We start from the raw sequence: 12,787 nt of genomic DNA, 5'->3' as shown, positions 1-12,787 counted from the left end.
CGTGGTTGCACACACCTGTAATCCCAGCTACTTGGGAGGCCGAGGCAGGAGAATCACTTGAACCTGGGAGGTGGAGGTTGCTGTGAGCCAAGATCACGCCACCAAACTCCAGCCTGGGCGACAGAGCAAGACTCTGTCTCAAAAAAAATTAATAAATAAAAATAAAAATAAATGAAAGTCAATTCCAGTGTCCCTGAGAGGCCGCTGAGAACCTGAAGCTACACTCAGCTAACCTGACTTTTCCTTCAGTTCAAACCCTCAGACACCTCACATACCTGAGTAGAGTCACCCCATGGGATAAGAGAAGTGGATATGCCCATTTGAGAGAGTAGGAGACAACAGACAAAAAGACGACACAAGACTCCTCAAGCAGAGGCCACAGACGACACAAATGCACCCGGAACACTGTGTCCCCCAGTGCTGTCTAAGTAGAATGCCCACCAAGTTCACTGACCTGAGAACTGGAAAGATCCACAACACGGGGCCTGCCCTCTGTCCAGGCAGATGCCCCCACCATGACAGGTGACAGCGTCTCCTGCCTGCTTCTCACTCCTGTTACCTGGCTGCCCCTGAAGGCTTCTGAGGTTGTGACCTCTACCAGAGAAGTTCTTTCATCATGGTGCTTTCCCTTTGGAAAAGCCTTTCAAAGCGGTCTATGAATGCGTGTACTCGGTCCCTTATTCTATGAGGGTGAGCACCCACCTCCCAGACAGACCAGGACTCGTGAGGCCCCAGGGAGCAACTCTTTTTAGCCCTGGAGAAGCCCCCATAGGCAAGAGAGAAACAAGAGACCACCACAGCATGAGACCAAGTGTCACTGGTTGTGCTCCACGAAAGGGCACAGTTAGCCACAGGCGGGGGCCGGGAGTTCAGAGAAAGTATTACAGCCTGGACTGCAATCCCAGGAGGCTTCCTGGAGGGAGCGGCTCATGGGGGCCCCTCGCTGCTCACTCAGAGACCAAGCGCACTGCTGGGAGCTTGTTAAGCTGGGTTTATAACGAACTCCCTCCAAACTGAGTCTTAGTCTACCACGTGTCTGGAACCATTCATGCCTCAGGGCAACCCTGAGGCGCTGAGCCTCAGCGCACTTACGATGCCGTGGATTTGGGCCACTTTGCTGCACAAGTCAGGGCGCCACTTTTGCAGAGCCAGATAGAAAGGATTTTTCAGGAGATCTTCATCATACAGAGCCATATGGACTTCAGATGGGTCAGAGCAAATCTCCTGCAACAAGGGAGGGAAAAGCAGTGAATGGCCATTTTCGAATTTATGTAACACATGAAAATCTGCATGTGGCATTTTCTCTTTTTTTTTTGAGATGGAGTCTCACTGTGTCGCCCAGTATGGAGTGCAGCGGTGCAATCTCAGCTCACTGCAACCTCTGTCTCCCGGGCTCAAGCAATTCTCCTGGCTCAGCCTCGGGAGCAGCAGGGACTACAGGCGCCCGCCATGACGCTCGCTAATTTTTGTATTTTTAGTAAAGACAGGGTTTCGCCATGTTGGCCAGGCTGGTCTTGAACTCCTGACCTCAGGTGATCTGCCCACTTGGCCTCCCAAAGTGCTGGGATTACAGGCATGAGCCATCACACCCGACCTGCATCTGGCAATTTCTAAAGAGCATCCTCCAAATAAAAAAGAATTCATGACTGACTCCACCTGGAAATCTCAAATATAACCCACCAATTCCAAGATGACCTATTTGTTGGCTGATGTGTAAATTACGTTCAGAAAATCTTGTTAAACTCCAAGTCTTGGCTAAAGTATAAATGGCTATTTTTAGAACATCCTACATGACCAAAATTATGACACTCTCAAGATACTCATGTATTTTTAATGAAATATTTTAGCACACGGAAAAGTACTGAGTAATAATGCAAACCTAGCACCAGAATTAAGGAATCGTGACATTTTGCCATGTTTGCCTCAGATTTTCTTTTAAGAAATAAAGTAGAAGGCAGGTGTGATGGTTCATGCCTGTCATTCTACCACTTTGCGAGCCTGAGGCAAGAGGATCCCGTGAGCCCAGGAGTTTAAGACCAGTCTAGGCAATACAGCAAAACTCTCATCTCTACAAAAATAAACAATTATCTAGGTGTGGTGGGTGCCTGTTAGTCCCAGCCACTCGGGAGGCTGAGGCAGGAGAATCGCTTAAACCCAGGACGCAGAGGTTGCAGTGAGCCGAGATCATGCCACCGCACTCCAGCCTGGGCGACAGAGCGAGACTCCGTCTCAAAAAAAAGAAAACGAAAGAGGCCTGGGAGAGCTCCTTTGCTCCCCCGGCCACGTGAGGTTACAGAGAACAGACAGCTGTCTATGAAGCAGGCCCTCCCCAGACACCCAACCTGCAGGATCTTCACCTTGTACTTCCAGCCTCCAGAACTGTGAGAAACACATTTCTGTCATTTTCAAGCCACCCAGTCTACAGTGTTTTGTTACAGCAGCCTGCATTGGCTGAGATAGTCTGTGAGTATAAAGTCATATCCCACTGTTTTTAATTTTCACTGGTTCATTAATTAAATGAACTAAATTTCTTTATGTTTTGTAAACTGCCTTATGTCTTTTGCTCACTTTCCCACTGGGTTGTTGGCCTTTTTCTTAGGATTTATAGTTCTTTACACATCTGTATACTAGAGTAAGTTTTAAATATCATCTTCCAGGTTGGCTATAATCACAGCACTTGGGAAGGATGAGGTAGGAGGATCACTTGAGGTCAAGAGTTCAAGACCAGCCTGGGCAACATAGCGAGACCCCATCTCCACAAAAAAAAGTTTTAAAAATTAGCCATGTGTGGTGGTGTGTGCCTATAGTCCTAGCTACTCAGGAGCCTGGGGCAGGAGAATCACTTCAGCCCAGGAGGTTAAGGCCACTAGGAGCCATGATTACGCCATTGCACTCCACCCTGCGTGATGGAGCAAGATGCTGTCTAAAAAAATACATATATATACACACACACACACACACACATACACTCACACCATCTCCCAGTCTATAACTTGCTTTTTCATTTTGTCAAATGGATGTGTTCAGAAATAGAAGTTTGGATGTTATTTAGTTATTTTGAGACAGGGTTTCACACTGTCGCCCAGGCTAGAGCTGGAGTCCAGTGGCATGATCGCAGCTCACCATAACCTTGAACTCCTGGGCTCAAGTGATCTCCCACCTCCCACCTCAGCCTCCAGAGCAGCTGGGACTACAGGCACGCACCATCACACCCAGCTTTTTTTTTATTTTTCATTTTTTGTAGAGATGAGATTTTTGCTGTGTTGCCCAAGCTGAACTTGAACTCTTGGCCTCACGCAATCCTCCCACCTCAGCCTCCCAAAACGCTGGGATTACAGGTGTGAGTCACTGGGTCTGGCCAGAAATTTTGATGTGAATGGGAAGTCATCCCTCAATATACTTGGGGGATTGGTTCCAGGACCCCCTTGTATACCCAAGTCCATGCATACTCAAACCCCATGGTCGGCCCTGTGGAACTCACATGTCTGTGTCAACCCTCCATACAGAGCAATTTGCAACCTGTGAATATGGCATTTTCAACCTGAATCTGGTTGAAAAAAACCCATGTAAGTGGGCCCACACAGTTCAAACCCGTATTGTTCAAGGGTCAACAATAGTTGGATTTGCCACTCTTTGCCTTTAAGGTCAGTGCTTTTAGAGCCTTAGGAAGTCTGTAACTGGCATGTCTATCCTCTGGCAGGTCTTTTTGCAAAGTGACTTCACTATTCCCCCATCAGAAGATAGAATAGGCCAGGCACGGTGGCTCACACCTATAATCCCAGCACTTTGGAAGGCCGAGGCAGGCGAATCACTTGAGGTCAGGAGTTCGAGATCAGTTCAACCAACATGGCGAAACCACATCTCTACAAAAATACAAAAATTAACGGGGAGTGGTGGCATGTGCCTGTTATCCCAGCTACCTGGGAGACTGAGGCAGAAGAATCGCTTGAACTCAGGAGGCAGAGGTTGCAGTGACCCGAGATCCTGCCACTGCACTCCACCTTGGGCAAAAGTCAGAGACTCAGTCTCAAAAAAAAAAAAAAAAGGAAGCAGACTCATTTCCGCAGCCCCGAATCAGAGCCAGCCCTGTGACTTGCTTCAACCAACAGGGAGAATTGATGCTGTACAATTTATGAGTGTCAGCTTCAAGAGGTCTTACAGGGGCCAGGCACAATGGCTCACTCCTGTAATCCCAGCACTTTGGGAGGCCAAGGCAGGTGGATCACTTCAGACCAGGAGTTAGAGACCAGCCTGGGCAAAACAGCAAGACTCTGTCTCTATAAATAATAAAATACAAAAATTATGGGCCGGGCGCGGAGGCTCGCGCCTGTAATCCCAGTACTTCGGGAGGCCGAGGTGGGTGGATCACGAGGTCAGGAGATTGAGACCACGGTGAAACCCCGTCTCTACTAAAAATACAAAAAAAAACTAGCCGGGTGCGGTGGCAGGCGCCTGTAGTCCCAGCTACTCGAGAGGCTGAGGCAGAAGAATGGCGTGAACCTGGGAGGCGGAGTTTGCAGTGAGCTGAGATAGTGCCACCACACTCCAGCCTGGGTGACAGAGCGAGATTCCATCTCAAAAAAAAAAATATTTTCCAGGCGTGCTGGCACGTGCCCGTAGTCCCAACTACTTGGGAGGCTGAGAAGGGAGGATCGCTTGAGCCCAGGAGTTTGAGGCTGCAATGAACTATGATTGAAACACTGCACTCCAGCCTAGGCAACAGAGTGAGACCCCATCTCTTTAAAAAACAATAAAAAAGCCCAGGTACGGTGGCTCATGCCTCTAATCTCAACACTTTGGGAGGCCTACGCAGGTGGATCACTTGAGGTCAGGAGTTTGAGACCAGCCTGGACAACATGGTGAAACCCCCTACTAAAATACAAAAATTAGCCGGGCATGATGGCATGTGCCTGTAATCCCAGCTACTCGGGAGGCTGAGGCAGGAGAATCACTTGAACCCAGGAGGCAAAGGTTGCAGTGAGCCAAGATCGCACCACTTCACTCCAGCGTGGGTGACAGCGTGGGTGACAAAACAAAACAAAAAAACTCTTAGTATATTTAAGATATAAGAAAAATAAATGTATATACATACACATACACTTATATAAGGCCTTGCAGATTCTCATTCTCATTCTCTTGGTACCCCAAGATCCCAAAGCTGTAAAGAAGCCCACGTGATGAAAGGCCACGGGGGAAGAGCGAGGCCGAGGTGGCCCAGTGAGCACAGTCAATCTGCCAGCAGAATACAGCCCCTTGAGGGAGCCCAGCTGACGCCAGCAGAGGAACCACCCCCCAAACTCACACAATGTAGGAAGTAATAAATTGTGGCAGTTTGAAGTCACCACATTTTGGGTTGGTTTGTTACACAGCAAAGGCTACCTGAAACCACGTCCTTTCCAATTTCAAAGCCATAAAGGTAGACCTTATGATTTCTAAAAATATTAAAGTTTTCTATTTTTAGGTCTTCAGTCTATCTGGATTTTTGTACATGCTATAAATTGAGTGTCTAATTGTATTTCTCCATATAGAAAGCCAATGGTGCCATCATCATTTTTTGAATATTCTATCCATTTCGCACTGGTTGATAATGCTACCGTTGTCACATTCCAAGATCCCACGTATGTTTAGCCTGTTTCCAGGCTCTATTCTGTTTCAAGGGTCTCACTGTCACATATGAGAAATACAATTATGTATATATTACACAGAAATACACAATGTCATTTTAAATTTTCTACTAGCACATTAAAAAACAAACAGGATGCAATTAATTTTAGTAATATATTTTATCGGCCGGGCGCGGTGGCTCAAGCCTGTAATCCCAGCACTTTGGGAGGCCGAGGCGGGCGGATCACGAGGTCACAAGATCAAGACCATCCTAGCTAACATGGTGAAACCCCGTCTCTACTAAAAAAAATACAAAAAACTAGCCGGGCGAGGTGGCGGGCGCCTGTAGTCCCAGCTACTCCGGAGGCTGAGGCAGGAGAATGGCGTGAACCCGGGAGGCGGAGCTTGCAGTGAGCTGAGATCTGGCCACTGCACTCCAGCCTGGGCGACAGAGCAAGACTCCGTCTCAAAAAAAAANAATACGGTATTTTCAACATGTGACCATTATTTATTTTGTTTTTTAGAGACGGGGTCTTGCTATTTTGTCCAGACTAGAGTGCAATGGCAACTCACAGGCCGAGATCACAGGCATGATCTCAGCTCACCGCAGCCCTGAACTCCCAGCCTCAAGCAATCCTCCCATTTCAGCCTCCCAAGTAGCTGGGACCACAGGTATATGTCACTGCACTTGACTTGATCATTATTTAAAAGTTATTGGCTGGGCACAGTGGTTCATGCCTGTAATCCCAGTACTCTGGGAGGCTGAGGTGGGTGGATCACCTGAGGTCAGGAGTTCAAGACCAGCCTGGCCAACATCGTGAAACCCCGTCTCTAGAAATATACAAAAATTAGCCGGGTAGGATGGCGACTGCCTGTAATCCCAGCTACTTGGGAGGTTGAGGCAGGAGAATTGCTTGAACCCAGGAGGCAGCGGTTGCAGTGAGCCGAGACTGTGCCATTGCACTCCAGCCTGGGCAACAGAGCAAGACTCCATCCCCAAATAATAATAATAATAAAAAGTTCTTAATGATGGCTGGGCACAGTGGTTCATGCCTGTAATCCCAGCACTTTGGAAGGTCAAAGCAGGTGGACTGCTTGAGTCCGCGTTCGAGATGAGCCTGGGCAACATGGTGAAACCCTATCTTTACAAAATACAAAAATTAGCCAGGCTACCTGGGAGGCTGAGACAGGAGAATCGCTTGAGCCCAGGAGGCAGAGACTCCAGTGAGCTGAGATCGCACCACTGCACACCAGCCTGGGCGACAGAGTGAGACTCTGTCTCAAAAAAAAAAAAAAAAGAAAAAAGAAAAAAAACGATTATTAATGATATATTTTACACTCTTTTTTATTCCCAAGTCTTTAAAATCTCGTGTGCATTTTACATTGACAGCACTTCTCAATTCATACTAGCCACATTTCATGTGCTCGATAGCCACTAGCAGCTATTATACTGGACAGGGCAGCGAGAGACCACATATGAACATTTATTTTACATGACTACAGCTTCATAATAAGCCTTACTATCTCAGAGAAAGGCTTCCCTCCCGCTTGTTCTCCAAAGGTTATTCCTTGTCCTTTACAATATCAAATGAATCAGAATCAGCTTGTCAATTACATGAAAAATCCTATGAGGATTTTTACTGGACCCGCACTAAATTCATGGACTGGAGAGTGAATATCTTTATAATTACGAATTTTTTTTTTTCTTTCTGATACATAGTCTCACTCTCTCACCCACACTAAAGTGCAGTGGCATGATTTCAGTTCACTGCAACCTTTGCCTCCTGGGTTCAAGCAATTCTCCTAACTCAGCCTCCCAAGTAGCTGGGATTACAGGCGCCCACCACTACATCTGGCTAATTTTTTGTTGTTGTTGTTTTGAGAGGGAGTCTTGCTCTGTTGCCCAGGCTGGAGTGCAGTGGCATGATCTCGGCTCACTACAAGCTCCACCCCCCGGGTTCACGCCATTCTCCTGCCTCAGACTCCCAAGTAGCTGGGACTACAGGCGCCCGCCAACATGCCTGGCTAATTTTTTGTCTTTTTAGTAGAGACAGAGTTTCACCATGTTAGCCAGAATGGTCTCAATCTCCTGACCTCGTGATCCGCCTGCCTCAGCCTCCCAAAGTGCTTGGATCACAGGCGTGAGCCACCACGCCCAGCCTAATTTTTGTATTTTTAGCAGAGACGCAGTTTCACTATGTTGGCCAGGCTGGTCTTGAACTACTGACCTTAGGTGATCCATCCGCCTCAGCCTCGAAAAGTGCTGAGATTACAAACATGAGCCACTGTGCCCAGCCTGGTTTTTTTTTTTTTTTTTTGAGACAGAGTCTTGCTCTGTTACCCAGGTTGGAGTGCAGTGGCACGATCTTGGCTCACTGCAACCTCTGCTTCCCAGGTTCAAGAAATTCTCATGCCTTGGCCTCCCAATTAGCTCAGACTACAGATGCATGCCACAACACCAGCTAACTTTTTGTGTGTGTTTTTTGGTAGAGACGGGGTTTCACCACGTTGGCCAGGCTGGTCTTGAACTCCTGGCTTCAAGTGATCTTCCTACCTCGGCCTCCCAAAGTGTTGGGATTACAGGCGTGAGCCACCACACTCAGCCCTATAATTATGAATTTTATCATCCACATATATGGTATATCTTTCTATCAATGTCTTCTTCGATGTCCTCCAACTTTTCCATAAGGATCATATATGACTTTTATTAGACTATATATTCTGTATAGACTTTTTTATAGCTGCTGTTGTGAAAGGGGTTGCTAAAATTAGATTGCTTATTATAGGTAAGGTTCTAAAAGCAAAAGCCAAATGGACTTACATCAGAGTCACGCTGTACAGATAAAATAAGAATCAGTATGGAACACACCTACCACTACCATCAGAACTAGGACTTCTTTTTTTTTTTTTGAGACGGAGTTTCGCTCTATCGCCCAGGCTGGAGTGCAGTGGCCAGATCTCAGCTCACTACAAGCTCTGCCTCCCGGGTTCACGCCATTCTCCTGCCTCAGCCTCCCAAGTAGCTGGGACTACAGGCGCCCGCCACCTTGCCCGGCTAGTTTTTTTTTTGTACTTTTTAGTAGAGACGGGGTTTCATCGTGTTAGCCAGGATGGTCTCGATCTCCTGACCTCGTGATCCGCCCGTCTCGGCCTCCCAAAGTGCTGGGATTACAGGCTTGAGCCACCACGCCCGGCCAGAACTAGGACTTCTGAAGCCAGAGTAGACCCTTCCATGATTCATGACCGAAAGGTCTGTGAAGCGCCAAAAGAAGACTACAGGTCAGTGTTCAACTCACTTTAGGAAATAAGCCGTTTGAAGGATGTTGCCGTCTGTAGACTGCTCCATGCGGCTAACTAATGTGAACCACTGCTTTGCATGTTTCATGAAACATTCTACAGCTGTTCCTCATTGTCCCTGGTCTGCTCCTCTGAACCAATGAGCTCTCAGAGAGGATGCCTACAAAATGGGCACAGAAAAGGAGATCAGATTTCTTTTTTTTTTTTTTTTTTTGAGACAGAGTCTCAGTTGCCCAGGCTGGAGTGCAGTAGCACAATCTCGGCTCACTGCCACCTCCACCCCTGGGATCAAGCAATTCTCCTGCCTCAACCTCCCTCGTAGCTGGGATTACAGTTGTGTGCTACTACTCCTGGCTAATTTTTGTATTTTTAGTAGAGATGGGGTTTCACCATGATGGCCAGGCTGGTCTCAAACTCCTGACCTCAAGTGATCCACCTGCCTCGGCCTCCCAAAGTGCTGGGATTACAGGCGTGAGCCACCACACCTGGCCAGGAGATCAGATTTCTAACCACATCATCGCACCTCTCTGAGCCTCCATCTGGGCCTGCACCATAGAGAATGCCAACACCTGTCTGCAGGATTCTTTTTTTTTTTTGAGTCTCGCTCTGTCGCCCAGGCTGGAGTGCAGTGGCCGGATCTCAGCTCACTGCAAGCTCCGCCTCCCGGGTTTACACCATTCTCCTGCCTCAGCCTCCCGAGTAGCTGGGACTACAGGCGCCCGCCACCTCACCCGGCTAGTTTTTTGTATTTTTTAGTAGAGACGGGGTTTCACCGTGTTCGCCAGGATGGTCTCAATCTCCTGACGTGATTCGCCCGTCTCGGCCTCCCAAAGTGCTGGGATTACAGGCTTGAGCCACCGCGCCCGGCCTCTGCAGGATTCTTATGAGGATTATTTACAAGCCACCTTCACTATCTGTGACACGCAGTACTGCATATCAATGTAGCAACAGTTACTGGAAGCTCACATGGGACTTTTGTGAGAATTAGAAACAAGCACCCGACTTCCCAGGGGACGCAGCCCTGTACAAGGGCGCTGGCTAGTGAGCAGGTCCTAGGCCACATGCTGCACAGCCCCTGCTGATGGGCAGCGAACAACCTGCCCACAGTGTGAGCTCAATTTTGCCCAACAATTACATATAATGGCTCTCTTGCTAATGTTTGACATTTTCCCTCAACAACTTATTGTCTTTATAAAAAGGTACTTTATTTTTTGTTTTATTTTATTTTTGTTTACTTTTGTAGAACTGGAGTCTTGCTGTGTTGCCCAGGGTGGTCTTGAACTCCTGGCTCAACAGGCACATGCCACCATCCTTGGCCTAAAATTTATTTTTAAAAAAATCTTATTACTACTTTAAAGAGAAAAACGGTATCACTTCCAATGAAGAGAACATCATCTTAAAGTTAAAAATTATAAAGGTAATTAATGCTATTTAAAACCTGATAATCCCAGCACTTCAGGAGGTCGAGGTGGGCGGATCCAGCCTGGCCAACATGGTGAAACCCCATCTCTATTAAAAATACAAAAATTAGCCGGGCATGGTGGTGCACGCTTGTAATCTCAGCTACTCGGGAGGCTGAAGTAGGAAAATCACTTGAATCCAGGAGGTGGAGGTTGCAGTTAGCCGAGATCATGCCATTGCACTCCAGCCTGGGCAACAAGAGTGAAACTCTGTCTCAAAAGACAAAAAAAAAAAAAAAAAAAAAACAAACCTCATTAGATGCTAAGCTTGAGCCTGGGGACTTCTCTCTTCATTAAAATGAGAAAATCAGCAGCTATTAAAAAAGTGTAAAGTAAATTTATCCTTGATACAATTAGATGAATGAAATATGAAACAGGAGCTACTCTCTCACTATGTAACAGGGATCCAGAATGCCTCCCTGGGAAAACACTATGCATACGTAACTCCATGATGAATTCTATTCCTTGGGACTAATGGTAAAAATAGCCACCATTTGGGAGAGTCCTTGTCCCAGGCACTGTGTGATAACTTCTATACATCCTCATCTTTACTCGCTTACCTTTATTTATTTACAAGTTGGGAGTCTCACTCTACTGACCAGGCTGGAGTGCAGTGACACAATCATAGCTCACTGCATCCTCCAACTCCTGGCCTCAAGCAATCCTCCCACCTTAGCCTCCTAAAGTGCCACAGTTACAGGCCTGAGCCACCTGGCCCAGCCTAAATTTTTTGTTTTGTTTTGTTTTTGGTAGAAACAGGGTCTCGCTATGTTGCCCAGGGTGGTCTCAAACTTCTGACCTCAAGTGATCCTCCTGCCCTGGCCTCCCAATGTGCTTGGATTACAAGGCATGAGTCACTGTGCCCAGTCCTCATCTTTTTTTTTTTTTTTTTGAGACAGGGTCTTGCTCTATCACTCACGCTAGAGTACACTGGTACAATCACAGCTCACTACAGTCTTGACCTCCCGGGCTGAAGTGATCCTCCTGCCTCAGCCTTCCAAGTAGCTGGGACTACAGGCATGAACTACCATGCTCAGCTAATTTTTTTTTATTCTTAGTAGAGATGGGGTCTCACTATGTTACTTAAGCAATCCTCCTGTCTCGGACTCCAAGGTGCTGAGATTACAGGCATGAGCCACTGTGCCCAGCTATTTTTTTTATTTTCAGTGCAGATGGGGTCTCGCCATGTTGCCCAAGTGATACTCCTGCCTCAGCTCCCCCAAAGTGCTGGGATTATGAGTGTGAACAACCGCACCCAGCCCTCATCCTATTTTAATGCTCACAATAACTCTAGGCAAGTAGGTATCACTAGCCCGTGTCACAGATGAAGAAACTGAGATTCAGCTGGCCGACTCAAGGCTAAACAAGAGCCATTCATTCATTCATTCATTCATTTAGTAGAGATGGCATCTCGCTATGTGGCCCAGGCTGGTCTCAAACTCCTGGCCTCAAGTAATCCTCCCGCCTCAGCCTCTCACAGCACTGGGATTACAGGCATGAGCAACCATGCCCAGCCTAAGAGTCATACTTTATTTCCCCAGATAGAAAAGTCCACAAAACAGCCAGCCATACAGGCCCCTCACCTAATCCCCCAGGTCCAGCCAGAACTGTCTTGGCTGCAGGTGCCCTGGGTTCTACTTGAAAAAGGCCTGTGAGCTCCCAGTCAGTCCTCCTAGGGAGAAGAGACTAGCATCAAAATGGTTGTATGTAATCCCTGCCTGGGCCCCAGGGGTGCCTCTGCAACAACTCAGCTATTTGAATTGTTCAATTCACTTGTTACTGGAGCCCAGATAATCCCTTTATGAGTCTCCACCACAGTGAGATAATGCAATTTTGCTGGGACAGTGTCACAAGAAAACAAAACTCTTTCTAGTTCCTGACATAGTTGGTTCTACGTGGCATACTGCAAAAGTAAAAGATGCTCTGGATGAAAGCCATGTGAGAAACTGGAGGCGATATGGTCAGACTCAAGCTGGGAAAAGATGCTCTTTCTGCTTCAGAAAAGATGCTGGAGGAACACCAATACTTCCACCCCCAAGATGAGGCAACAAGGACGGGCTTCCACGGATGAACTAAAAACAGAGCTGGGAGGTAAGGACCAGAGAGAGAAGAAAACAGCAGTGGTTGGGCATGGTGGCTCACACCTATAATCCAAACACTTTGGGAGGCCAAGGCAGGTGGATTACCTGAGGTCAGGAGTTCAAGACCACCCTGGCCAACATGGTGAAACCCCTCATCTCTACTAAAATTACAAAAATTAGCTGGGCGTGGTCATGGGCACCCATAGTCCCAGCTACTTGGAGGCTGAGGCAGAAGAATTGCTTGAACCCAAGAAGTGGAGGTTGCAGTAGCCGAGATGGCACCACTGCACTCCAGCCTAGGTGACAGGCCAAGACTCCTTCACAAAAAAAAAAAAAAAAAAAAAA

General features: G+C 47.3%; 1 protein-coding gene across 2 annotated transcripts in view; it reads right to left on the bottom strand.

The window, feature by feature from the left end:
• Positions 1–12,787, bottom strand: part of ANKRD27 (ankyrin repeat domain 27) — an 82,517-nt gene that overhangs the window by 63,017 nt on the left and 6,713 nt on the right. For both annotated transcript variants that reach the window (XM_025368673.1, XM_025368672.1), the window contains exon 2: positions 1,093–1,224. In XM_025368673.1, the coding sequence (XP_025224458.1) occupies positions 1,093–1,194 (102 nt within the window). In that variant the 5' untranslated portion in view covers positions 1,195–1,224. The remainder of the gene's footprint in view (positions 1–1,092; positions 1,225–12,787) is intronic.

Source organism: Theropithecus gelada, chromosome 19, assembly GCF_003255815.1.
Source record: "Theropithecus gelada isolate Dixy chromosome 19, Tgel_1.0, whole genome shotgun sequence".
In the NCBI taxonomy this organism is placed as follows: Eukaryota; Metazoa; Chordata; class Mammalia; order Primates; family Cercopithecidae; genus Theropithecus; species Theropithecus gelada.
The sequence above is the reverse complement of the archived record's forward strand: the minus strand, read 5'-3'. Positions and strand labels throughout refer to the sequence as shown.